This window comes from Urocampus carinirostris, chromosome 15, assembly GCF_059441175.1.
Source record: "Urocampus carinirostris isolate Australia breed hairy pipefish chromosome 15, RoL_Ucar_1.0, whole genome shotgun sequence".
Taxonomy (NCBI): Eukaryota; Metazoa; Chordata; class Actinopteri; order Syngnathiformes; family Syngnathidae; genus Urocampus; species Urocampus carinirostris.
The window spans coordinates 13400164-13428091 of NC_142363.1; the positions used below are offsets into that span (position 1 = coordinate 13400164).

The following is a 27928-nucleotide window of genomic DNA, read 5'->3' on the forward strand; positions in this document are numbered from 1 at the left end:
ATTGGCGTACTTTGTAACAAATTAAGTGCTTTCTCTATTAAGTATGTGTTAGTGTCCAACTGACTCCCAAGAACCCTTGTGCTTTTTTCCCCACAGTGCCTATATGCTTTCATCTCACCTTTTGGATAGCTGTTCAGTGCAAACTCATTAGGTAAGACGAGTGGGGGACATGAACGTCAGAGAGTGGTGGAGATTGACATTTTCAGCTCCGTTGTTTTCCTATCCTTCCCCCTAATTTCATGGATGGTGATTTTGAAGACTGCGTCTTGCATTTGCTTGTCATCGTTCCTCTTGGATTAAAGGCAACTCCAGAGACATTTCAATGATGCTGAGGATATGTGGGATAAGCGTTTTTGAAAACCTTCAGCGCTGTTCAATCTGGATACAGAAATCGAGAACTTGATTCGTGGGTTCAAAAGTCAAACCTTCCGTTTTGCTCCTGTTATTTATTATAATATGTATGTATGTATGTATGTATGTATGCATGGGTGGGCAAACTTTTGGGTCGCCGGCAGCATTGGATTCAAAAATGTGTCCCTGGTCTGGGCTCAGGTATCTATCCAATTTTTCTCATTGTCATTTTTTGAACAATTATACATGCACATATCTACATGTTATATTTCGGTTTTATTTGATTTAAATTCAATACTTTTATCAAATAGATTTTAAATTGCTCTTAATCAAATCAAAATAATATACAATGTTATGCCCCTGCAGCATGGCAGCGCAGTGGTTAGCACATGTGCGGCACAGTTCTGACGTCATGTGATTAAAGCTAGAGTAATACCAGGAGTAAAACAGGAGGTTTTGACAGTAGGTACTCTTGGCTTTGAAATGGCCATCTTGAATGGTCACACGCTCCAAAAACACACACACATACATTATACACACACACACACACACACACATATATATCTATCTCAATCTCCCAAAAAGAGTCGGAAATGACTATAGCCACCTCCCACTAGGGGTATATATAATACAATAATATATATATATATATGCATATATATGTACACATATATACACACATATATACATATACACATATATATTACACACACACACACACATATACATATATATATATATATATATATATATATGATTTTTAATCTTATAGTTTTAATCTTGCGTGTGTACTTATTAACATGATTTTTAGAATTTAAATAAATTGTGAATATACATATATATCATTTTCAGTTGCAGGAAGTTCTTCCCATTACAATTTACCACTTAGTAAAGCTACCTCAATTTTTTGCATATCCCCTAATAAATTTCCCAAAATGATCAGTAATCCTTGCACTTATACACATTATGTAGTGCCCTGTATAGGTGTAACATGCACCAGTCCTCTTGGGCGTGACCTCCAGGGGGCGATGACAATTCATAGGAAAACACCCGTACAAACTAATGACAGCTGCCATAACCGACGAGGGAATAAATGCAATGGAAAAGCAAGGCCCCCAGAGAGCAATGTCAATGTCACTTTTAAGCAGACTCAATGGAAAAACATGGCAACAATTTTAAGCATCTACAAGCAAAAAAATGCATTTAGAAGGCAACCGGGTATGTTGGTGGGGAGCCGACTCACGGAGCCGTTATGTTCGCAAACGACACATTAGTATTTTCACACATTCCTGAAATCGAGTCTCAACACTCAGCCACACTTTGAAAAAAAAAAAAGATTTTTATTGTTTTCAATCCTTGAGGTATTTTTCTTGGGAAGTAAAATATTTTTGCGCCCTTTAGGTACATACACATCCTGAGGTACCAAAAGAATCCAACAGTTAATACTGTAAACAACAACCTAAGTAACCGACCATCTTTTTGTAACATGAGTTAATATTTCACACTCAACATATTGAATGTATACAATATTCAGTCCCCAATGGTTAATATCTCACATCACACCTGTTAAAATACTGTTTTTATTGGTAACTAGCTGACTCAGAAACCCTAATAGTTTACGCTCAGATCACAACAACACTGCATTTTAGTGTATTATTTGTACAATAGGTGTAAAACACAACATAAATTGTATATTTTATAAAGCACTAGTTCCCAAAAATAACTTTGCTTTACACTGCAAAACGGAATAATACATGGATATTTCACACTTGTGGTTTAGATGGGTTCAATTATTAGAAACTTGGCTGAGGGGGAAATAAAAAAACATTATGTGCGATATAGATTCAGAAGAGTATCGCCTTGTTTGTAATTATAATTGACAAAAGCAGCCCAAAATGTAGCGAGTAAACAAGCTGTGCCATTGTGACTTTAATCTCCATGTTCAATTAATGAACATATTTTAGGGATGCACTGAATTTTTAGCCGAAAATGACCCAGAGTGCATTTTTTTCTTTTGACGGGGAAAGAAATTTGCCACTCAAAAAGTTAGAGATGGCGTGCTTTGTGAAGCTCGCTTTTGCCTGCAGAGAATTTGTGCTTGATATTGCAACATCATTTCATTTTGAACACAGATAAGAAGATGGAGATGACCGCAAAACATATTTCCAATCTTACACTAACAAGCTATTTTATATTATTCCTGGGCGACATGGCGGTTGTGTGGTTTGCGCGTCCGTGGGACATTTCTGAGATCATGGGTTCAAATCCAGCTACCAGCTTTCTTTTGCGGAGTTTGCACGTTCTCTCCGTGCTCGAGTGAGTTTCTTATGGGCACTCTAGTTTCCTCCCACATTCCAAAAGCATGCATGTCAGGTTAATTGGCCGGTCCAAATTGTCCCTAGGTGAAAATGAGTTGTATGTCTCTGTCTGCCCTGCGACTGGCTGGCAACCAGTTCAGGGTGTCCCCTGCCCACTGTCTAAAGACAGCTGAGATGGGCCCAGCACCCCCACGGCCATAATGAAGATAAGCGGTGCAGATAATGAAATGGATGTGTCTATTCCTTTCCGTCCATGTTTTTAGTTGCACTTACACTAAGGAGCTAACTTACAACTTGATATTTCCATGAAATACGTACTTTGTGTGTGAAATGAAGTCTGTGTCCAAAAAGTCGATCGGCTGGTGCAAAGCGAGGTGCAAGAAGAATCTATTTTACTATTATTCATTTTTAACAACTAAACAATTGAGTGGGACTAGTTTGTTGCATTAGACTGCCGCATAATCATCCTAATCAATTTCTTCTGACAAGTTTGTTCTGTTTTTACTATTGGACACCTGCAAAGGAAACAGCATAAGAAATTTGTTATTTTGACTATTATTGCACGCTGTTGTTTGATTTTTGAACTATTATGGATCGTTTCCATCTTTGTCACCATTTGCTAAAAATGCTGCTGTTCTTTCATTCCCACACCCTGGTTTGTAACCACATAGATTTAATAAAAATAAAGGGCTCAGGGCAGGGCTTTAAGAATAGACTGAAAATTATTTTCTGAGGTTTGGGCTCCCTCCCCTGTTCTCCTTGCAAGTTCAAAACCAATTGATGACTTATCTTCTTATTTTATGTATCTACTAAACTATAAACTTAACACTATCTCAAGTGTTTTAAATACTTGTACTAAAATAGTGGAAATTCCAACACATTTAGACTCACCTTTTGGACAATTTCCTTCACCTGCTACTTTTTAAGATTTAGCTAATTTCAGCCTGTTTAGTCTGACTTTTTAGTCTCAGTTCGCCATTCTGTGTTTAGTTTCGGGTGCAAGCCAAGCATTTTAGAATTTGTTTTCTCCTAGTTGGCACCAGGCATTTAAGTGTCATTTTAGTTAGAACAATTATTGTGCATTGTTGTTCGTTGTTTTGACTTGTGTATTGCTTGCATCATTGTCAGTATCGACCAATCATGTCGCTGTTCTTTGATTCCCAACATCCTTTAAGGTGGATTTGCTTTTAAAAAACTAGGCAGTGATGTAATAAAAATGGGTTGGGATTTCGTATCTGAGGTTTGGGCTCTCTCCCCTGTTCTTCTTGCAAGTTCAAGGACTATTCATGTCTTCTCTCTTTATTTCACTTGTCTACTAAACTTAAAACTTATCACTTTCCTTCGCCAGCTTTCCCGTTGTCACTGCTCTCAGTATATTAAAAGCTAAAATGCCACAAAATAATCAGCCTTATAAAACAGGGAGAGAGACTGTTCAGTGCGGAAGCTATAAGTGGATGTTTTTCAACATAACTGGTCACTTTAATGAAAGTATTAAACTATAATAAACTTACTGGTGTTGTCTGCATTTCAGAACTCTGTTTCACCGTAGCCCTTTTTTGTGGGTCAGAAATGTTTTGTAAAATTCCAAATAGCTTGTTTTGTATTTATTTTTTCTGTTTTTGACCAGAATTTGTATCTTTGTGCATCCCTAAATGTTCAGTGTGAAACACAAATATGGGAACAAGTGAAGATGAATAATTTAAAGTACATATCAATTTAAGAGAGATAGATTTAGGTGGGCTTTTGTTGAAGTGTAAATTTTTTTATAATATAAAATGAGCATTTTCACTGCCTCATTTCAGCTTGCATGAGGTTTGATATAATCATTAACCTTTTCCTCCGTTATGTTGTTTCCAAGCGCTGGCTCATTGCCTAAGTTCCAATCTACAGGGTTGAACAACTGCATTGTCTTCTTGTAGGTCCAATATGGATTCATGATAAAGGTGAGCAGAAGCAGGCCGATGAATAAGAGGAGACGTAGGGCAAGGGGGAAGTGCTCGTTTATCAGCTCCCAGTTGTTATAGGTTATCCACCAAAGGTAGTAGGTGAGGACAATGCGACAATGGAACATGTGGATCATCATCCATTGGTTGGCCTTCCAGAAGAGACTGCTTGCCCATCCAGCCTAGCATGGGGAGAGAAAATACTTTAGAAAACTTAAACTAACTTTAACTAAGGATATCATGTGACATTGCGCAGCAATCTTGTGAAAAAGCCTTAATTGGCTTCGTCTTTAGCATGGTTAAAAAACACTATGCTGATGTAACAACATTTGGGAGGTATGAGATGTAAACATTGACTTCATGAGCATCCATCCATCCATCATATGTTCTGCTTATCCTCATTAGAGTCGCGGTGGTGCCGTAGCCAGCCATCTTCAGGCAGTGAGCAGGGGACACACTGAACTGTTTGCCAAACAGCAGGGCACACAGAGACAGACAACTCACTCGCTCATTTAAATGTAAATGGTCTGCATTTATATAGCGCTTTTCAAGTCAATGAAGACCTCCCAAAGTGCTTTACAATGTGCTTCACACTTTTCCCTTTTACAAAAGGCAACTACCTGCTATTGGGGGCATTAGTGTCTTGCCCAAGGACACTTCAACATATAACACGCAGGAGCTGGGAATCAAACCTGCGACCTCTTGATCCCAATACCAGCGCTTTACCTCCTAAACCAATGCCGCCCAAACACCTAAAGGACAATTTAAACTGGCCAATTAACCTGACATGCATGTTTTTAGAATGTGGGAGGGAACCGGAGTGCCCGGAGTAAACCCACGCAAGCGCGGGGAGAAAATGCAAACTCCCTACAGGAAGGTTTGATCTCATGACCTAGGAATTGTGCCGCAGACATAATAACCATTTAGCCGCCATGCTGCCATTCATGAGCATTTATTAGCACTTTTTTTTAAATTTCACAATGTTTAGAAAGGTAAAAAAGAAACGTGCAGCAGTATAATAAAAAGTAGAGATATCTGCTTAAACAACTTAAGTACACATTCCAAGTAAACACTGCAGACCTGTAACAAAGTTCTTTTAACTCGTTATCCTCTAACACTACTTGTATATTTTGTTTTCATTACTCAGGTTGTGTTAATAACATTTAATCACTTTTGTGACTATTATACCATATTTCCTGCACAATAAAAAACAGTCTTCTGACATATTTCTGTTATAAGGCGCACTGAACTATAAGGAAGCAAAACTACAGAAAGAGCTACTTTTATACACTTATGGTGCACATATCATATACTTTACTGTTTATATTAGCGCAAATATTGATCTGCCAAAAAGAAAAGTCATTGACCAAAATCACATTGTATGCAATGGGAATCAAACCTGGGTCATAGAGGTCATTCAGATGACGTATGAAAAGTCATTATAATTTATCTCATCATCACACGATTTTTACTCAGAAATGAATGTTAGAGAATATAGAAAACAAAAAATTCGTCCTTGAGTAAATAGCGAATATAGTTGTGGATCTGAAAAATATATGTGTAAATATTTTCGAGACAAATCTCTCCCCATCTAGGTTTTGGGTAAAAATGAAAATAATATGTACCTTACATTTTCAGATACGGGAAGTTCTTATGACAATTTACCACTGGGAAAAGCTACCTTCATTTTTTTAGGGGACGATGACACTAAATAGCATAACGCCATCCAAACTAATGCCAACTGCTGTTAATCACGAGGTAAGAAGAAGTGCAATGGTGAAGGGAAGCCACTCGAAAGAAGTATCTGCATCATTTCTAATCAGACTTGTTGAGAAACATGGCAACAATTTCAAGCATTTACAAGCACTTCACTATACACTGTACTAAAATTCAAGCACCTATACAAACCCTGAGTGAGATAATAAAATAAAATACTTTTTCATATGTTATCTGTATCACTGGTGGTCTAGTAAAGTGTTGACGCTTTTATTCCTGTGAACCATGTTCATTTCCCGTTGCATACAATGTTTTACGATTTTGGTCAGAGATGCTCTTCGATTGATCAGTCATTTCACAAACACAGAAACACAGCAACATGCCGTAAAATCTTGTGTAGTGAAGCACACATATTTACTGTATGCATTTCCATACATGTGCACTTTATTTGGCAGTGTTTAAGGTGCACCAGGTTTCCAATTTCTGGCCAATTTGGGGTTTTTAGATGGTCCAAAAGTGACAGTAATCAAAGAACATTTTCATCCAGCTTAATCTGGTCCTCAAAAAAGGTCAGGTATGACAAAATTAAAACGCTGGAGTTATTTACCTTAAGAAGCATCCAGGACACGCAGGTGAAGGGCGTGCTCATTTCCAGGAGCAGCACTACCATCGCAACATAGTGGCCCATGGAATCAGACATCACTCCCCCTCCATATCCTACCAGGGCGAATAAATGGTGCGTCGCCAGGACTAAGTCAAGAGACCGAAATAAAAAACTGTAAGCATGAAAAGCCACATTCTCAAAGACAAAGAATCCAGTGGCTGTCGCCATAGTAAACCATGACCAGTCCTCCTGCCCTCTGGCAAGGTCTCTGCTCAACTTGGTGTCCTGAGTAAGCGCCCTGAGACCGGCCACTGAGCTCTGGAGACCAAAAACGGCACGAGTTGCCGCAAGGTTCCAAAAAACCTTTTCTTTTGCTTGCAGGAGGTGGTACGCGGGGCACAGTTTTCTAGACAGGAGGTGAGCCAGGAGAAAGACGGCCGTGTAAAAGACACAACCTAGCCCGATGAGCTGAAATCGTAAGCCCCATGGAAAGATGTCTGACTTGGGGGTGGCATCAAATTGAGGTAACAGCTGTGTAGGGTCCATTTTTGAGACGGCTCAGTTGCTTGGTAAATTCATAATATCCAGTAACCTGCAAATCACAAAAGGCAAAGTAAATCATCATAATTTTAAATCTTGTTTTAGAGCATGGTTTCCCAATTAGTGGGTCGCGGACCCATTTCCAAGGCCTTTGCGTTAGCAAAACAATGCGAAGAAAAAACATTAACTGATGGCCCTTTACAGTCTCTAATTCATACAGTGCCATGACATAGAAATATGTCTTTAGAAGCATTGTCCCTGAGTCACAAAACTTAAAAATATGTATTTTTTGTTTCCTTAAAAAAAAAACAACGTGGTTTGATATATAACCACTAGATGGCAGTAATGTTTTTGTAGTCGTTTTTCCACACATCAAGGAGCCCCCACTTTCTCCTGTTGCTTCTTGTATCCAGCGATGGAGAGTCTGTGGTAGAATCAACATAGTAATAAATGTTATATTAGAAATGTATATCAAACTGGGCACCCTTTGCACTGATTAGTGACAAAAAGTAGCTCTTGGCTTGAAAGAAGTTGGAGACCCCTGGTTTAGATATTGGAGGTATTACAAATGCAAAAAAAGTTTTGCTTGAAATACATCTTTTTACAGAAAGCAGTTTTTCTTAAATATTTTTAAATTTATGTTGATGGTGTCTGTGTATTGTCTGTACAGCCCTTAGAGACTTCTTGTAATTAAAAGCTATACAAATAAACATGACTTGACTTGGAAACAATTGTTTTCAAAAACTTAGTAATGTTCAATTGCTGTTTAACTAAAAAAAAAGGTAAAATCTATCTTCGAATAAAAGGTAAGGGTTACAGCTTTCTTTTGATGCCCTATACCTATATAGCTACAGAACTACATTTTCTGTAGGCCTTCAAAAATTGGTCAAAATGGGGAAAATTGCCTGGCACCGGCACTTCCGGTTTGAGAGAAACGTCTGGCATTGAAAGAATTAACAGAAGATGGTGATAATGCCCCGCATATGCAAGTTGACATCGACCATTTCACATATCAGAAAAAGACCGGGAAGGTTTGTTTACACTGTGTTTTCAGGGTTTAATAGCTCCCATAATTAGTAATATTTTTAAACATGTACAAATGCAAAGGTAATTCAAATAACTTACATTTTTTCATGATATAAATGATCACAAACGATATGGTGTGTATTTGTGCTATGAATTTCCTCAAAGCGCTACTTCTATATGTAGATCGCGCAGCCCTTCTCTCCCTTGTCCAGCACCCTCAGCGACTCTGGAAGTTTATGCCTAAGTCGTGACTGACAGGCATACTTTTAGCACCGCTCCATCCCTGACCTGATGCTGCATCATGCTTGTCAGGCAGAAGATAGGGGTGAATCTATGTGCCCACTCCTACCAAAAGCCATAAATTACAGGCGGTAAACACACAGCACAGTGCAATCTGGACTATTTTCAACTAAAGAAGTGGACAATGCAAAGTGTCATTTTTGTTGCAAAGTGGTATGCAACTGTGGCAACACCACTAATTTACATAAACACATGAAAAAAATACTCCTTTGAGCAACGAGCTGCAACAAAAAATGTACACAAGTTGCTGCTCCTGAACAAAAAAAAAAACGGTAAATCGTTGGTCATTATAGCAACAGAACCAATGAGAGAGAAGTTTTTTGCATTGCTGAGATTATATGCAAAATAATGCTCAATGGAATGTATCTTTGTTCTCTTGTTGACAGAGTTTTATAGCATTTGTATTTCTGTTAAACAGCTGCTTTTTATGATTGGACTCTCTTGATTTTTGTTCTGTTGAAATCAAGGTGGTCTGGTGGGGCCTCAAGTCAAACCAGTTGCGAACCATGCTTTTGTGCAGTGTTTCTGGCGGGTCGGAACCCGTAAGTGCGTTGGAGGCTCTTTGCTCAGGCAAAATAATGGTAAGAAGAAGAAGAAAATAAAACAGAGGGTCGATTAGACACTAATAACGCCCAGTTCAATCTCTTTTTCTTCTTCAGCCAATCAGCTTGGTCCGAATTGTGTTTGAGGAGGAACCCATCTCATTTTATTGTGATTTTGTTTGTTTTACTTCCTTTTACTACCCGTAATATTTTGTCGCAAGAAACATAGTGATAAGGGTAAGGAAAAGTGGAAAACGATCAACTGGAAGGTGGAAGAACGAAATGATTGCAACATAGGAAATTATTGTATCAGTCTCTGCCACTGAAGCACTGCTTGAAGATATAGTAAATGGTATGAAAATGTCCTAGTTTTACCTTTTTACCAGTATATAGATCTTTATTATTTACACAGTTAAGTAAATGTCCTTGTTTATGTACATGTTTCATAATATTTTGGGTGCTAACTTCTTTTCGTAAGTGGCTATTTTAAACAAGTTTTAGGGGGTCGCTTATATGTAGTCTTTTAAATGAGTATTGTAGTGGGTTTTACATAATTCACCCACGGAACCATTGTTTAGTTAGCGAGTTCCTAGGGGGACTCTTAATTCGGCCGGCTCGAGCCACTCTCGTGTTTGTTTTGTTATTGCAAGTTAAAATGTGATTAAAGCAGCTTTCGTTGGCACCTTCTTTTGACACTCCGCCTACGACTCCCGTCTCTGCTCGCTACATTGGTGACCCCGACGTTAGTCTCGTGGAAGTTTCCGAGGCTGTGCATAATACTGAGCATACCGTCATGGCATACGCGCCCGTTCTCAAGCTCCCCGAGTTCTGGGAGTCATCGGCGTTAACGTGGTTCGCACAAGCAGAGGCTCAATTCGCCCTGCACGGAATCACTAATGATGACTCTCGCTATTACCACGTGGTGTCTGCTTTGGGGAGCTCAACTGCAGCCAGAGCGGTGAGTTTCATCACATCCCCTCCTGAACTGGATAAATATAAGGGACTGAAGGCATATCTCCTCAGAATCTTTGAACTGTCGCGTTCTGAGCGTGCTCGACGCCTCCTTGCTATTCAGGGCTTAGGAGACAGTAAGCCATCGGATCACATGGAAATGATGTTAAACTTGCTTGGCACCGAAGAGCCAAATTTTTTTTTCATTGAACTGTTTCTGCGTCACATGCCGCCGCTAGAGGTAAGATCGGGCCCAAAAAAAGCACCCGAGCCCGACGCAGGCCCGAGGGGTATTAAACCCGACCCGGACCCGGCCCGACTAATTAACTGGATTTGCTGGCCCGGCCCGAGGGGGCCCGAAATTACATATTTTATTTATAAGGAGGGGTGATTTATGATAACAAATTAAACTCTGCCTTTTGTTACAACATCTAGGCCTAAGTTAAATAAAACTGTATAAACATTTACATCTTTTATATTTCTGTGTCTGCACTGCAATCTGTCATTGACGGGTTTTTTTTTGAGGTAGCGAAAACATTTAAAGGCGTCCGTCATTTTGACGACGTGATCATTGGGCCATAATCCACAGCAGCAGTAGTAGTACGCCTTTAAGATTTTAGCGCAGCACTTTCATTGAGGGGGTGTTGACATGTTGTCCCCTTTTCCGACTCCTATGCAAATTAGCCCCCCCCCCTGATCGTATTCTATATAAAACGCTTATTAAAACAATAAAGCGAGCTAATTATAATCATTGGGAGATCCTAGTCTATATAACGCGTTTATTTAAACAATAAAGCGCGATCGTATTCTACAAATTGCGTTTTTTAACGCGGATGAAAATCTCACCAACGTCAATGTACGCTTCCGACAAAAGCGATCGTATTCTATATAATACGCTTTAAAACAAAATAAAGCGAGCTAATTATAATCATTGGGAGATCGCGTTTATTTAAACAATAAAGCGCGATCGTATTTTACAAAATGCGTTTTTTAACGCAGATGGAAAAGTCACCAACGTCACTGTACGCTATGATTTCCGCAATCACAACTAATTGTACACAAATAATATTTATTTGATTTACTATAATATCCGTATGTAATGTCTTTTTTATTGTGAATGAAACCCTGGTTGCATTGGATCCCGCGGTGTAAACAAATTGTTGTTTTTTTCATCTAAAATCGGAGGGGGGAGGAATTTCCATAGGAGTCGGAAAAATAGCGATTACAGCTCCTTCTCCGTTTTATCCAAATTATTTATTTTATAACAAGTATTCCTTGGTCTAGTATCCATACATAGTTTAAGTATATATTTTAATGAACATTTAACACATTATTAATTAATTTAAAAAAAAAAAAAAAAAAAAAAAAAAAGCAGGACCGAACCCGACCCGACCCGACCGTATGACTGACATTTCAGGGCCCGACCCGGCCCGAAATTGCCTCGGGTTCGGGTTCGGGTTCGGGCTCGGGCCATAAATCTTACCTCTAGCCGCCGCATGTCCAGACGGCGCTTGCGAATACAACCATTACAGCGGACCGGTTTTTCCTGGCCACGCATAGGTACATACATGAGGTGCTGGCCCCTACACGCACCTACACACCATCAAGTGTGACGCCCCCAGCCAGCAAGGCACGCGCGGCCACTGACGATCAGAAGGTGTCAGGTCTGTGTTACTACCATGCACGTTTTGGGTCCAAGGCCAAGAAGTGCCGTCCCCCTTGCACCTCCAACGCGACGGGAAACTTCAAGGCTTGCACTCTGTAGCGGCCGTGAGTGCAGGCGCAAGAAACCGGCTACTGTTCATCCGGGACGCCATCTCCGGCCAAAAGTTCTTGTGTGACACCGGCGCCCAGAGGAGCGTCCTCCCTGCCAATGTGGACGATGTGCGGGGGGGAACACATGGACCTCCATTAACTTCTGCCAATGACACCCCCATCCGCACATACGGGACACGGTCAGTGGACGTGTGTTTTGGGGGTCAGCAGTTTACATGGGACTTTGTCACTGCGGATATTGCTTTTCCTCTTCTTGGTGCAGATTTTCTGTGTGCCAATGGATTACTCGTCGATGTGAAAAATGGCCGCCTCGTTGACGCATTGAATTTCTCCTCTCTCGCGTGTGTCCGCGACAAAGGGAATTTTGAGGGTCTGTCCAGCTCTCTCTTGGACGGTGATATTTACCACCGGCTCCTCACTGAATTCCCCAGTCTGGCGAAGCCCACCTTCTCAGCCTCCACGACCAGACATGGGGTTGAGCACCACATTGAGACCAAGGGGCCCCCTGTTCATGCCAGGGCCCGACGACTCAATCCAGACAGACTAGCAGCTGCTAAATCTGAATTTGCGAACATGGAACGTCTCGGCATCATTCACCGATCAGACAGCCCCTGGGCCTCTCCACTACACATGGTCCCGAAACCAGGCGGTGGCTGGCGCCCATGCGGGGACTATCGCCGCCTTAACGAGGCTACCACGCCCGACCGTTACCCAGTCCCGCACATTCAAGACTTCTCTGCACACCTGGCGGGCAAACTTCTCTTTTCCAAGGTGGACCTAGTGCGGGGATACCACCAACTGCCAGTGCATCCCTCAGATATACTGAAGACGGCCGTGATAACTCCATTTGGGTTGTTCGAATTTCTCAAGATGCCGTTCGGACTGAAAAATGCCGCTCAGTCCTTCCAAAGGCTGATGGATTCAGTGCTCAGGGACATGCCTTTTGTGTTCGTCTACCTGGACGACGTCCTTGTTGCCAGCTCCTCAGAAGAGGAACACTTGGAGCACCTCAGAGACCTCTTCACCAAGCTCAGTCAGCATGGCCTGATTATAAATCCCGCGAAATGTGTTTTTGGCGTACCCTCCATCCACTTCCTTGGGCATCTCATCACCAAGGATGGGGCTTCCCCCCTGCCGTCTAAGGTAGAGGCTGTCTCTACCTTTCCTCTGCCGCCAACAGCACAGGGCCTCAGGGAGTTTCTCGGCATGGTGACATTCTACCATAGGTTTATTCGCCGAGCAGCTGATGTCATGCGCCCACTCTACGAGGCCCTCAAGGGTAGGTCACCCAATCTAGCTGTTGAATGGACCGCTGAGAGGACCAAGGCATTCGAGGACACAAAAACCGCGCTGTGCCAGGCAGCCATGCTGGCTCACCCAGCTCCCGGAGCCCCAGTCGCACTGACTACAGACGCATCAGACCTAGCAGTGGGTGCCGTGTTCGAGCAGTGGGTTGACAATGCTTGGCAGCCACTCGCCTTTTTTAGTCGCCAGCTGGTCCCCAGAGAACGTAAATACAGTGCATTCGACAGAGAACTACTTGCCATCTGGTTGGCGATCCGCCACTTCCGTTTCATCTTGGAGGGCCATGAGTTCATCGTCTTTGTTGATCATAAGCCTCTTACGTTCTCCATGTCCAAGATGTCCGAACCGTGGTCCGCCCGCCAGCAGCGCCAGCTGTCATTCATATCGGAATACACGACTGACATCAGGCACATTGCTGGGAAGTCCAACGTGGTTGCGGATTGCCTGTCCAGAGCAACCATCAGCGCTGTGCAATTGGGGCTTGATTATTCCAGTATGAGTGTGGACCAGGCTTCTGATAACGGCATCCAAACGCTCAAGAGCTCAGACACTGGTTTGCGGCTGGAGGAGGTTGCGGTCGGAGACTCAGGGGCCAAGCTTTGTTGTGACCTCTCCATGGGTTGGCCTAGGCCGCTTGTCCCTGCTGGCTGGCGTCGGGCTGTTTTTGAGGCAATACACGGCCTGTCTCATCCTGGCAGGAAAGCATCCATTAAGCTAGTGGCCCAGAAGTTTGTGTGGAAAGGGATGAGAAAGGACGTCCGGGACTGGGTCGACTCATGCGTGGCATGTCAACGCGCCAAAGTGCACCGTCACATCAAGGCCCCATTGGTACCATTCGCCATCCCCGAACGGAAGTTTGACCACGTTAACATTGACACTGCCCCCTTCACACGGTTTCACTTACCTCCTGACGATGGTGGACAGGACGACCCGTTGGCCTGAAGCAGTTCCGCTGACTTCCACCTCAGCTGTCGATGTGGCCCGGGCGTTCATCGGCACATGGGTCGCCCGTTTTGGACCCCCTGCAGATCTCTCATCTGACAGGGGCGCACAGTTCACCTCCGAGATGTGGAACACGGTTGCCGAGAGCCTGGGAGTCAAACTTCACCGCACCACTGCCTACCACCCCCAGGCTAACGGGTTGTGCGAGCGGTTCCACCGCTCGATGAAAGCGGCCCTGCGCGCCAGCCTGACCGATGGGGACTGGGTCGATAAGCTACCCTGGGTCATGCTGGGACTGAGGACCGCTCCCAAAGAGGACCTTCAGTGCTCTTCAGCTGAGTTGGTTTACGGTCAAGTGCTGCGGGTGCCAGGTGATTTCATCCCAGACCCAATGACACCCTGGGCTGCATCCAGGGAGAAGTCCATCTTGCAGGGCACTGCAGGAGCGTTTGTGCCTATCCCCACATCGCGACACGGCAGGCCAGTTTCACGGGTTCCCTCCAACCTGCGCTCGGCTGGTTTTGTTTTCATTCGCCACGATGCCCACCGCGGACCATTGCGCCCTCCTTATGATGGACCGTTTAAGGTCCTGCAGCATGGTGACAAGACCATGGTCGTGGACATTGGTGGTAGGCCAGAGACTGTCTCCGTGGACAGGGTTAAGCCTGCCCACATGGATATGTCCAAGCCATTGGAACTGGCCCAAGCCCCACGGCGCGGCCGTCCTCCTGCGACACGACCCTCCGGCCCCGTGGGTACCCACTCTGACCCTCCGCCCCCAGCACCTGTGGGCTCTCCAACTGAGTCCACAAGCTCTCACCCCCCTGCTGTTCCAGCTCCTTGTACCCGCAGTGGCCAGGTCAGCGTCCCAACCAGGCACAGAGACTTTGACTATGGGTGAATTCTGGGGGGGCTTGTGTAGTGGGTTTTACATAATTCACCCACGGAACCATTGTTTAGTTAGCGAGTTCCTAGGGGGACTCTTAATTCGGCCGGCTCGAGCCACTCTCGTGTTTGTTTCGTTATTGCAAGTTAAAATATGATTAAAGCAGCTTTCGTTGGCACCTTCTTTTGACACTCCGCCTACGACTCCCGTCTCTGCTCGCTACAGTATATACGTTACTTGAAGTTATTTTGTTTTTTCTTTTAAAGTTAATATTTTCGACTATCTCCGTCTTAAACGGCACAACAATGTAATTTGATAAATTTGAGAAGTGGATTTTTTTTTCTTTTCTTGATTTGGGTCACAGTTTGTTATCAGGATGGAATGATGGGTCCTCCTCAAATTAGACCTGTTAAAAAACACTGTTTAAATTAAAGCTCCCCCGTTGATGTATGAAATAATAAGCATAGGAAATTCCACAGTAGATTATCTGTAAGTAACTCAGAGATTTTTTGTATTATCCAATATAGCACTAATCATATTCTTATTTTATCCTACACAATATGTTAATTGCAATATTGCAAATGTTTCAGTAAGACCAAGTCCCAGTAAATTATGTCATGCGAGCCGCGTCAAAACACACGAACATGACAAAAACATTAGCAAACATAACACACTAGCAAATAAAACGTGGCATCGATGAAATGCACGAATTGAGTAAAATCGTTGATTTGGTACTCACGCAATCTATTCAGATCCTAGATCGCCACATCCTTATTTACACAGAATGTCACACGACTTCAATTTGATCACGTGATTAAGTAAACAGGAAGTTACGCCTAGTCTGATTTATTACGGGCCGCCCCATTGGACAAAATCTGACTGCTCTCCATTTGCTTTCTGTCTCCAAACCAAGATGACTCTTGTGAAAAGTTACAATCAGTCTCTTAGACGCTCTCCGTGATTTTATTTTCCACGATTTCCTCGCAGGTTTTGTTCAAATATTTAAGTAAGGGAGCGGGTATGTTTGTTCTTAGAGTTGCTTTGCTAATAAACGCACTATTGGTATTAAAATGTTCCCATTTAATAATTGACTAAACGATAATAAGAAAAGGAAAATGGTGTTTACAACGTTAATGTTCCGAGACGTTGACTTGAAATTAGTGAACTGGTTGTTTTATATTAAAACAACAATATAGAACAACATTGACCTCATCACGTATTCAAACTTTCCCAATACTGCTCTCTACTGGACATTTTGTGTCCGCAATCAATGTGTTTTATTTATTTACTTATTAATACCGTACTTATGTTTTGTGTATCAATATTCGTAGTACTGGTGTTGTTTATCGACTAATTCTGCCCGCCGACTATTGTCCCCCCTAGCAGGAGTGCGAACAGGATCTGGTAATTCAAGTAGAATCTCATTTCATGAGCTGCACCGCTTATCCTCAGTAGGGTCGCGGGGGTGCTGGAGCCCATCCCAGCCATCTCCAGGCAGTGGGCAGGGGACACCCTGAACTGGTTGCCAGCCAATCGCAGGGCACACGGGGACAGACAACTCACTCGCTCAGTCACACCTAGGGACAATTTGGACCGGCCAATTCCCTTGAAATGCATGTTTTTGGAATGTGGGAGGAAACCGGAGTGCCTGGAGGAAACCCACGCAAGCACGGGGAGAACATACAAACTCCGCACAGGAAGTCCGGTAGCTGGATTTGAACCCACACAGGAGGTTCCCGAGATATTAGAACTGTGCCACACAAAGCTAACCACTGCGCCGCCGTGCTGCTTCAAGTAAAATACAATTTATTAATGTGTTACGTCTGGTTTGATGATGACAAGAAACCACAAAAGTGTTTTTTTTTAATGAATGAAAACTTTATTCAAACATTAAAATAAAAACAGAACAAAAACAATAACTCAACAACAAAATGATATTACATAATATGTTCGAAAAGGGGTAGTCAGAAGCAAATGCTTATATTCCCTACCACTTCATCTTCCCAATCTTTCGTATCAATCATACCCGATTTTCTTCATCTCTGTATTCCGCCAGGAATGTTTTAATGTATTTAGATTTGAACAAGTGAATAGTTTGATCTCGTCCTGTAAATTGTTCCAAAGCTTGACTCCACACACAGACACACAGATACTTTTCCTGGTGGTTCTCAGCTTTGGGATCATGAATTTACTACAGCCCCTAAAGTTATAAATGCCTTCTTTCCGAATGAATAATTTATGGATGTTTTCTGGCACTATGTTTTTGTTGACCTTAAATAGCAGTTGTGCCGTGAACATTTTTACTAAATCATCTAATTTTAATAATTTGGACTGCAGGAATAAAATATTAGTATGATCTCGAGATCCCACCCTGTGTATGGTTCTAATTACACGTTTTTGGAGCATAAAAAGGGGCTGTAGTGAACTTTTGTAATTATTGCCCCAGACTTCTGCACAATATGTTAAGTATGGCAGAACTAGAGAACAATATAATAAATACAATGCATTATAGTTTAAAAGGAATTTGGCTTTATTAATTATCGAAATGCTTTTAGATACTTTAGTTTGTATGTGTCTGATGTGTGTTTTCCAGCCTAGTTTATTGTCTATTATGACCCCTAAATACTCAATTTCTGAAAAGTTCGTCTCCTGTTTTATCTGTTGATAATTCGACAGTTCATTTCAGCCCAATAAACTTTATGGTAGAGCATATAACATTTTCAATACTAGTGATGTTGGCAAGAAAAGGCAAAATAAACACGCTACTTGCTTAAATGTGCATTCCCAACAAATGAGAGACATAGTGGTTTTAGTGACATTTTCGTTAAGTGATTTCGAAACAATGTGCATCACTGTTCTATTAAATTCCCAACAAATACGAGACGAACAGGTTTTAGTGTCATTTTCACTATTACATTTATAAAAAGTGAGACACAAAGTGGTTTTATGGTTTTAGTGCCATAGCGCGAGTGACGTGTACGCGCTCCAGCTAGAGGGGGCTATTCTCGGTACAACACCGGCCCACCTAGCTATAGAGGAGGAATTTGAATGATTGGAACAGCAGCTAGCTCTTATGTTGCATTTTCCTTCCTTCCATCCTTCCATCCTTCCTTCCTTCCTTCCTTCCTTCCTTCCTTCCTTCCTTCCTTCCTTCCTTCCTTCCTTCCTTCCTTCCTTCCTTCCTTCCTTCCTTCCTTTTTTTCATTTTTAAAGTGATACAACCTGTAAAATGCAATGATGATATCTTTTTAATATTCTGCTTAAGGCTTTATATTTTATAAATTGAATGTTCATTTTAAGACAGTTTTTTTTCAATTTATTGTTTGACTTTTTTAACTGAATGTTCCTTTTATAAAATTGAAGTTTGGCCCTTTTTGGCTTCCATAAAAACATACTCTCACAGTACTACACGGGAGCCTCCACAGACTCTGCTGCTATGCCGCCAGTAACACTAGCCTAGCAAAAAAGGAGCGAGAGCGGTGCTAGGAATCAAATGGACTGAACCATTTCAAAGCAGTGGAGTACTGTATTTTAAACGGTGCGGTGTTCGCCTTTTTGTTTTGTTTAACATTTTTTTATATATTAGCTAGAATTTTTCATTATATTTAAGCCTGTACTGTCCTTAGTTGAAGAAAAGTTTGATAAAAAAAAACATTTTTGGGGGTGCTTAGCTTTGTTACGGGCTGCACCGCTTATCCTCAGTAGGGTCGCGGGGGTGCTGGAGCCCATCCCAGCAATCATCGGGCCGTGGGCAGGGGACACCCTGAACTGGTTGCCAGCCAATCGCAGGAAAGTGTTTTCTGTTAACCTGAATTTATTCCTAATAAAAATACATGATAAGAACTTGCTGATTTACCGTTCAAATTCTCTATGGCTAAGTGGTCTGGCTTTGGGTAGAAAACTCTCGGCTGAAAAAGGGGCCCACTCCGGCCATGTATGTATGTATGTATGTATGTATGTGTGTATGTGTGTGTGTGTGTGTGTGTGTGTGTGTGTGTGTGTGTGTATGTGTGTATGTATGTATGTATGTATGTATGTATATGCATGCATGCATACACAGGTGAAGCCAATCCTGAGAAAGGGTATTTAAGGCGGCCAGTTGCAAGTTGTTCTCCTCTCAGCTGTCAATTTCTACTGTGAGGAACATAGTGGGGAAATGGAACCCACAGGCACAATTCTAGTCAAGGCCCGGAGTGTCAGGCCAAGAAAAATCTCAGATAAGCAGAGGCGATGGATGCTGAAAACAGTCAAACTCAACCCAAAGACCAGCTCGGAAGACCTACAACATGATCTTGCTGCAGATGGTGTCACTGCTCATCGTTGAACTATTCAGCACACTTTGCACAAGGAAATGCTGCATGGGAGAGTAATGCGGCAAGAGCCTTTTCTGCGCACATGCAACAAACAGAGTCACTTGAGGTATACTAAAGCACATTTGGACAAGCCAGCTTCATTTTGAAACAAGGTGCTGTGGACTGATGAAACTAAAATTGAGTTATTTGGACATAACAAGGAGCATAGCATTGGTGGAAGAAGAACACAGCATTCCAAGACAAACACTTGCTACCCACAGTAAAATTTGGTGGTGGTTCCATCATGGTGTGGGACTGTGTGGCCAGTGCACGTACTGGCAATCTTGTTAAAGTTTGAAAGACGCATAGATTCCAGCAGATTCTTGCGAACAATGTTCTAGAATCAGTGACAAAGCTGAAGTTGCTCTGGGCCTGGATACTTCAACAAGACAACAACCCCAAACACTGCTTAAATTTTTCTAAGACATTCATGCAGAGGAACAACTATAATGCTCTTTAAGGGCCATCTCAGTCCCCAGACCTGAATATTATTGAAAATATTTGGTGTCATTTAAAACGGGCTGTCCATGCTTGGAAACCATCAAACCTGACTGAATTGGAAATGTTTTGTAAAGAAAAATGGTCAAAAATGCCTTCAACCAGAATCCAGACCCTCATTGGAAGCTATAGGAAGCGTTTAGGGGCTATTTTTTCTGCAAAATGAAGATCTATTTAATATTGATGTAATTTTTCCATTGGGGTGCCCAAATTTATGCACCTGCCTACTTTTTGTTCAGCGATTATTGCACATTCTCTGTAAATCCTATAAACTCAATTCCACTTCTCAGATATCACTTTGTTTGTCTGCTCTTTGATATATTTAACTGAAATTGCTGATCTGAACAACCAATGATTTATAAAGGAAAATTTTAAAAATGATCAGGGGTTCCCAAACGACTGTATCTATATTAATTAGAAAACATCAAGAATGTTGGTGGCATGTATGCCCTCCAACAGACACCATATCAGTTTCCATTATCAAACATTTTTGAAAAAGAGCCTGGGAGCCACTAGTGGGCACCAACAAGATGCATGCAGCTGACCTCTGTACCAGGTCAACCAAAGTCTTTCCGCACTATTTTTAGTGTGCTACAGTAGCTGGAAGCTAGCTCATTGGCTAACAGGCTTGTAGGGCATCGTTTTTCCTGGCAGATGGATGGTGGGCTATTCTTTGGTGTCACCTCCTTGGTTTGAGATTCGAGTAACAGCACTGAGTTGTTAAATTATAACATCCAGGGATGTTTCTTTTTTGGCAGAGGGTTTTCAAGGATTGCTATCCTCACACTGTAGTAGAATGAAGAGGCCTTGCAATAAAAACGTTTTGGGATACAACTGACGAATGGAAAGGACAAGTGATTTAAAAAGGCTGGGAGCATATGTGGTGAAGGGTGGGAGGGTTGGAGAAAGGGAAGGGAGGGAGAGGGAAGACAAGCGGGTGGGTGCCGTGAAATCTGTGAACAGGGGGAGCTCTGTGTGTTTTCAGGCCGTCTTGGCCGTCTGCCCAATTGGGCTCATTGTGATCAAGGCATGATCGCGGACCCCAGGCAGCCCTCGCCGCTGCCTCGGTTGCTTCGGGAGTGGACCCGGCCTCTCTACCGTCGCTGACATGGAAAAACCTGTGAGTTTCTTATCTCCCTACTCACTCTCTTTTCTTGCTCCCGCCTGGTGCTCGGCTGTGCTGTGTCGCAGATTGATCTGCCGGTGCGTTCAGTCTGTCCTCTGGGAACTCCTTTAGGTGATGGGACTGCAAGGTATGGAGGACACCAGGGCATTCTTACCCTTGTCCTTGGCTGTGTTGGACGTCTTACTGAAAAAAAAAAAATAGTTACAGTTACTAGTTACTTAATGTTAAAAGTAATTGCGTTACCCCCAGAGATTGCTAATAGCCAAAAGTATTTTACTCTGAAAATGACTACCTAGTTTCAAATTACCGTACATACTCACATTAAAGATGACCTCCTAAAACTGCCTAAAAAGCACCACATAATAAAATGAGTAGAAGAAAATATGTACAACAACCTGTGGAAGCAGTGAAACCTTAATACCTCCTGTGTAATCTTGACAATTAAATTCACCTTAGATGCGAGTGTTTATGGTGAGAGAATATTAGTATGGGGAAATACTAGTCCTCTGTTTTGAGACGGTGCCACCTTAAATTCATACAGAAGTAGTACATTGTTGCACAATATAAACATGCAAATTCCGCTTTGACTACGTGTGATGCTGGCAGACTAAGGGTTCATTAATCCGTTCTGGGCGAGGGGGAAGCAGGTACTGAAATTTGTGAACTGTTTTTATTAATAATGCCCTACAATATACAGAAAAAAAGTGATTGCGTTCCAGTAACAGGTCATTTTGTATCGCACTACTCAATACACTGCTTCGAGGCATGGAAGACATTCTCGCATTCTCGTCCTTTTCCTTGGCAATGGCACTGAGTACCGGTGTCCCTGTGATGCCTCTGTTGGGTTTTGGCACTGTATTTAAACATTCATGTTAGCATTGCAAAGAAGTAGCCTTAAACCCAGAATGGTTGACTCCCTACAAAGCAGCTGGGAGTCTGACTGAGAGATTCAGAGTCGGCTCACTTGCGACTATTCTTGGTGGTATGTCCTCATGTTCTGTTATGTTTGGCTTCCCTGACAACTGAAAGTGGGGCAAAAAACTTCTCTCCACCATGTTTCCCCACAAAGTGAATCTCAACTTTTCAGAGTCTCAAAAAGTATTCCCCAAGCCTGGCTTTGGTACTGCACAATAGGTAGAAAGCCTTATGAATCTTTGCTTTGATTTGATAGTGTGTACACTTGAGAGTAATACTGCACCATGGCAGCTACAGCACTGCTGTTATCACCGCTCTGCCACAGCAGGGCAATATAAAATGTAATCTGATTCAGTAAGTAGTTGCTACCTGTTTGGCTAAGGAGCTTCTAACTCTAAATGACTGCATGCCTTACTTGTCAGCAGGGGTGTGCAACTTTTTGATGTCTGATATTAGGGAGGTACCAATATCAGGCCCTTTTTAAGGTATCGCTACATGCAATTGTTGTCAATATGATTTCTAGTTAAAAGTAAATATAAATGAAGTCGATTTCCTATATAGTCTACTATTAAGTTGTGTGTGTTTGTCTTGTTTTGTTAAAAGTGGGGTGCGTCGTTTGAGGTGTCCTTAAAAAGTTGAAAGTAGAATATTCCATCTACTAAGTATGTGTCAACAATGCCCAACTGAGTTGAAAGAACCCTTATAGTTATTTTTCCACCACACCCTTCTTATTTTATCTTATTTTTAGCTAATCTGATTCGGGAAGACACAATACGTTGTAGGAACAGGAGGATGGGGGTGAAGGAAGGTGAATGACTTCATGCTTGTCCCGTGCAATTTCTATTTTTATTTTTTTGTGCAGCATGAAAATGGTGAAAGTAAGAAAAGGCTTGTTTCAAGTACAGAGGCCCTAAGAAAGATGAAAAGGTGGCCTTCCAGTGGCTATTTGCAAATCAGGAGCCTGAAATTAAAGGAATTGTGAATTGCTTTTAAATAATTGCAATATCAAGGAAAATATTGGATCTACAGTATTTCAGTAGTATTTCAAAAGTATTTCTTAAATCTAAAATATATTTTTTTTGTAGAGGGAAAGCAATGTTATGTAACAATGGCAGTGGTCCCTAACGTGGATAAGCGATTGGACAATGATTGAATCAATGGTGTCGGTATATGGTATGGGTATTTATGACTAGTCAAGTTATAGGTATTGTAACCGAGTGGAAACATATGTTGGCCTGGAGAGGGATGTGCGCCACCACGCTGTACTTGTCCAAGACACAGCACAGGGAATGGTGCCCCTACGACCTTACTGGTTAAGTGATCCAACCAACCAACCAACCAACCAACCAATGGTTTGAAGACCTAACATCCCTATTCAATATGATACTGATAATAAAGCCCAGAGTTGTCGAGTATTGCCCGAGGCTGAAATCTAAAACAATATTAGCAAGAATTATACAGTAAGTGCGTTTGATTATGACGTTTTTTCTTGTGAGCAATTAATATGATTCAGATTGCAATTCTAGTTAATTCAATTTTTGTTCCTAATATTGTGAATATTTGGATTATTTCAAGGAGCTCACAATTCATTTTGTTGGTGATTTGTGGTATGCAAATATTCACATTTTTGTCTTTTAAAGTATTCATTTTTTTAACTGTTTAAATTTGATTGTATTGATGACCCAAAGGGGCCTTTTTGAACATGATTTGTCTCATCTCCCCACCTCATTAGCCGTACCGCTTATCCTCATTAGGGTCGCGGGGGGCTGGAGCCCATCCCAGCCATCTCCGGGCAGTGGGCAGGGGACACCCTGAACTGGTTGCCAGCCAATCGCAGGGCACACAGGGACAGACAACTCATTCGCTCATTCACACCTAGGGACAATTTGGACCGGCCAATTCACCTGAAATGCATGTTTTTGGAACGTGGGAGGAAACCGGAGTGTCCGGAGGAAACCCACGCAGGCACGGGGAGAACATACAAACTCCGCACAGGAAGTCTGGAGCTGGATTTGAACCCACGACAGGTTCCCATGACATGAACTGTGCCGCACAAGCGCTAACCACTGCGCCGCCGTGCTGCCCAACATGATTTGTATTAACTTGAAATGGTCATAAGATGGTTCTATTTTTGAAAATTACAGTAATGCAGCAGGTAACGAAATAAATTTGCAAACACAAGTGTTGGACACGAGTCTGGAATGGACAGTTTTTATATTAGCTCCAATATCGACTATATAGTATTTATTTTTGGGGGCGTATATCAACCTGATGTCTGATGCCACTATCGGATAGGAAATCCGCTACTTGCCTTATTGTGATGTGTGGGATATCGACGTGAGCATTCTCTGAATATAACCAAGCTGCAAAATGAACGCTCCATCTGCCATTTAACAGGCATGTGACTATGTGCAATCACAGCCGTTGCACATTCTCCGTATCTCTAAGATGAGGCTGAAAAGCACCTATGCACATATTTACAATTTGCATTTTAAACTTGCATGCTTTCCAGACATCTTGCGATCCACCGCCCAGAAAGAATTACGAGCGAGACATGGAACTGGACAGGAAGATCGAGGCACTCCGGAGAAAGAACAAGGCGCTCATGAAGAGATACAAGGTGAGGGAAGAAGCCCTGTGTTATCGAGTGCTCCACGATCGAGCCTCTGAATTCTTTTGAAAGTTTTTGTCCTCTCATATGCTTCCTGATTAGTTATCTATTTGGTCGAGTTGCCTTTAGGAGGTGGAAGAGGACAAAAAAAGAGCAGAAGAAGAGGGAATGGTGCTGCAGAGACGCAAAGACAAAGCTGATGATCTTACCATCACAGTAAACAAGTCCACAAGTGTGAGTAGTGATTTGTTTTGAAACCGAGATTTCCTGACACTACATAAATATTTGATGACTCGCTGTCTGTGGAATGGAACAGGACAGTCGCGTGGTGGTGACCAAGTCCTTCAACGAGGGCTCACCCACTGGAAAAGGACGAGAAGAGGTCGGATCAGGCCGAGGAGAGGACTTTAGCCGTGGGCATAAGAAGCAGCTTATTGTCACCATGGATGGCAAAAAGGTTAGCTATGCATTGTATTAAAGTACATTTTGGAGTGAGTAAGAATTTTTATCATTTTTCATTTATATTTACATACTGCCATATAAAATTATTCAGCGGCATCAAACCTATCTGTACATGTATTTTTCATCAATATCCTATATGAACAATAAAAGTACTTATATTTTACCAAAGCTATATTTAAAAAATCAAAACCACAAATGCCTTACAAAATTAAATCTGCTCGGAAATGTACTATGGGATACAACTGACAAATGGAAATACCAGGTCTGGGTGAGGTTGGCCGAAACCAGGTTTTCTACAAAAAAAATTGGATTAAAACATTCCTCTGTTTTGAAACATTCTTTTTTAAATTCCTTACACAAAATAAGATCTGTTGTTTTTGAATTAAGTATTCCCACGAAAATAAATCTGTCATGATTACTGATGTGAAGCACCTGTGCCCACTCGTTTGGCGCCAACTGCCTCGGACTCCAATTGGCTGTTCCACTGTTTAAACCCTCGTCTTTCTGTCACCTGTTGTCAGTCCGTCTGCGAACCTCAGTTTACGCTAGGCAAGCTCTTCGATCCTGACTCACTCCTGTTTTGCCTCCCGTCTGTTTTACGGCTTCGACCTGTTTTTTTGATCTTCAGTACGTCTACTCTACTCTCCTGGCTTTGACTTGTTGCTGATCTTGACCACAGTTTTTGCTCTCCTGTTCCGACTACTGACCTGTTTTTTTCCGCTCCCGACCCCGTCATTGCTCGCCACGGAAGTGCCACTTTCGCGTTCAGAGCGACCTGCTAACCCGTGACCAGCGATCACCGGATGGTGTGTGCAATCCTTTGCCTTCTTCCCAATAAAACTGAGAGAAACGTACGCAATTGGGTCCTGTCTCTGTTCTGGTCTTGACAAAATCTATCAGTAATCAATTATTCCATGATCAGCTAGGGATAGTGTGTATTATTCAGTGCCTCCTAATGGTAAAAAGGTCATACATTAAAAAAAGAGGCATATTGAGTTGAAAAATCTGCAAAAATACACGAAATATGATATGAATGTACATTTTTTTAAGTACTCCCATGTAGGTCAAAAATAATCATTAAAATAACATTGGTCTCACCAAGACGGAAATTACATAATTTTCCACTAAACTTGCTGGTCCGGGTGCCCCAAAAAACAAAAACCTGGTTAAAGGCTAAGAAAAAATAGAAGAAAAATGTTGCTTTTATTTTGAGTCTCCGTAATTTTCATTCTTACTTGTGATTTTCAGCGCTTGTTTTTGTTTGCACCATAGAATACTAAAACATCTAGTGTTAAAATAAAACACACTGTCCCTTTAACTTTTTAATAAGGTGAGGGCCTCGAACTATCATCCTGAGGGCCGGCAGTGAATGGCCCCTGGACCCTGAGATTGTGACCCCGTTTTAAGGTCTCAACCCAGAAATTCATCCATGTTCATTTACAGTTCTTTACTTGCTCGAGCCAATGGTGTCAATATACATGAGAATGCATTTATAAATCCAGATTATTAGTATAAATATTGTAATAAAACCGGCAGCATGGTGACTGAATGGTTAGCACATATACTTTACAGAAATAGATCCTGTGTTCAATTCCAGCTACCAGCTTCCTTGTGCAGAGTTTGCATGTTCTCCCTGTGCCTGTGTGGGTCATCCTGTTTTCTCCTACATTCCCAAAACATACATGACAGGTCCAAACTGTCCCTAGGTATAGATGCCTGTGCAGAAGGTGTCCCCTGACCCAAGTGAGGATAAGCAGTATGAAAAATGAATAATGTTATAAAATCAAAATTTATAATGGAAATAAAATACCCCATTTTAGCATTTATTTACACCTACATAATATAAATCTTTCTCTTTCCTATCACCAGGATTACCTGCATTATTTTGTCCGTTTAAGATCATAAACCAGAAGGTATATGAAAGGGAATTTTCTAGATCAGGGTCGTCACTGCAATTCTACAGACCAATACCGATACGCAACTCTTGAGTAGTCATCAAAATCGATACAAGTTACCAGTAGTAATGTAATAAATATTTTCTTTCCTCTGCAAAAAAGGTAGATGGTATTTTGTGAGAAATACGTAAATTAAAATTCCCAACATATTTTTCTTCGTATACAATTCAAATAATTACCTATTCCTCTAATTTCAGGTCAATGATTGCCAAATGGCTATTAAAGGGCAGATGTTTCTGGTATTTGTCACCAATACGAGTATGGCTAATCTAAAAAGTCTGGTATTGGTATTGGGGATGCCCATCCCTAAAGTCAATTGAGCTCATTCATTGTTCTAAATGTCAAAGATCAATTTCAGGAGGGCTGGGTGTGAATGAGTCAAGGAAACATGTGAATATGAAAGTATTTGTGTAGTTAAAGGTCGAGGGGGAAATCTTTTGAATTTAACGTGGGCTTTGTAACAGTACTGGATATTGGTTGAGTACTTTCATCCGTATCAGCCTTGATAAAGTGGTATGTATTTGTAAATATGTCATTCAAACATGACAGGTTATATTATGGCAATATTAACTCACCAAACCTTTTTCAGGGTAAGCGAGTGGTGTGTGAGAAGCCCGACATGAGGCAAAACCCTCAGACCCCTACCAATGAGGTACCTGATGTCATTGAGGAAGCGGCTGGGAAAGGAAAGCAATCACGTCACATGTTGGACATTACAGCACAGGTCTGTTTCAGTCTTTTTTATTTTTAAGGAAGCTTAAACTCCCATTCCTTGTGTGTGTCCCCACTCATGCGTCACAAAGCTGTTT

General features: G+C 41.8%; 2 protein-coding genes across 6 annotated transcripts in view; one reads left to right on the forward strand and one right to left on the reverse strand.

Annotated features, from left to right (window-relative positions):
* Positions 1 to 1674: 1674 nt before the first annotated feature.
* LOC148351605 (protein CLN8-like) lies at positions 1675 to 27854 on the reverse strand. Of its 3 annotated transcripts, XM_088354017.1 has the most exons (5): positions 27776 to 27852; positions 24912 to 25064; positions 21196 to 21359; positions 6936 to 7524; positions 1675 to 4794 (listed from the first exon to the last, which is right to left on the reverse strand). In XM_088354017.1, the coding sequence occupies exons 4-5, from the start codon at positions 7476 to 7478 to the stop codon at positions 4468 to 4470; spliced, it is 870 nt and encodes a 289-aa protein (XP_088210143.1). In that variant the 5' UTR covers positions 7479 to 7524; positions 21196 to 21359; positions 24912 to 25064; positions 27776 to 27852; the 3' UTR covers positions 1675 to 4467. The 3 variants fall into 3 exon arrangements, with proteins under 3 accessions (XP_088210143.1, XP_088210142.1, XP_088210141.1); XM_088354016.1 differs by lacking the exon at positions 24912 to 25064 and having other exon boundaries at positions 27776 to 27854; XM_088354015.1 differs by lacking the exons at positions 21196 to 21359; positions 24912 to 25064; positions 27776 to 27852 and adding an exon at positions 15940 to 16005.
* ccdc9b (coiled-coil domain containing 9B) overlaps positions 21005 to 27928 on the forward strand; it is a 30537-nt gene continuing 23613 nt past the window's right edge. For 2 of the 3 annotated variants that reach the window (XM_088354012.1, XM_088354013.1), the window contains exons 1-5: positions 21005 to 21170; positions 24604 to 24711; positions 24832 to 24936; positions 25019 to 25159; positions 27709 to 27843. In XM_088354012.1, coding sequence (XP_088210138.1) covers positions 21159 to 21170; positions 24604 to 24711; positions 24832 to 24936; positions 25019 to 25159; positions 27709 to 27843 — 501 coding nt within the window. In that variant the 5' untranslated portion in view covers positions 21005 to 21158. Of the gene's footprint in view, positions 21171 to 24603; positions 24712 to 24804; positions 24937 to 25018; positions 25160 to 27708; positions 27844 to 27928 lie in introns of all 3 variants that reach the window. The other variant, XM_088354014.1, reaches the window with a different exon arrangement.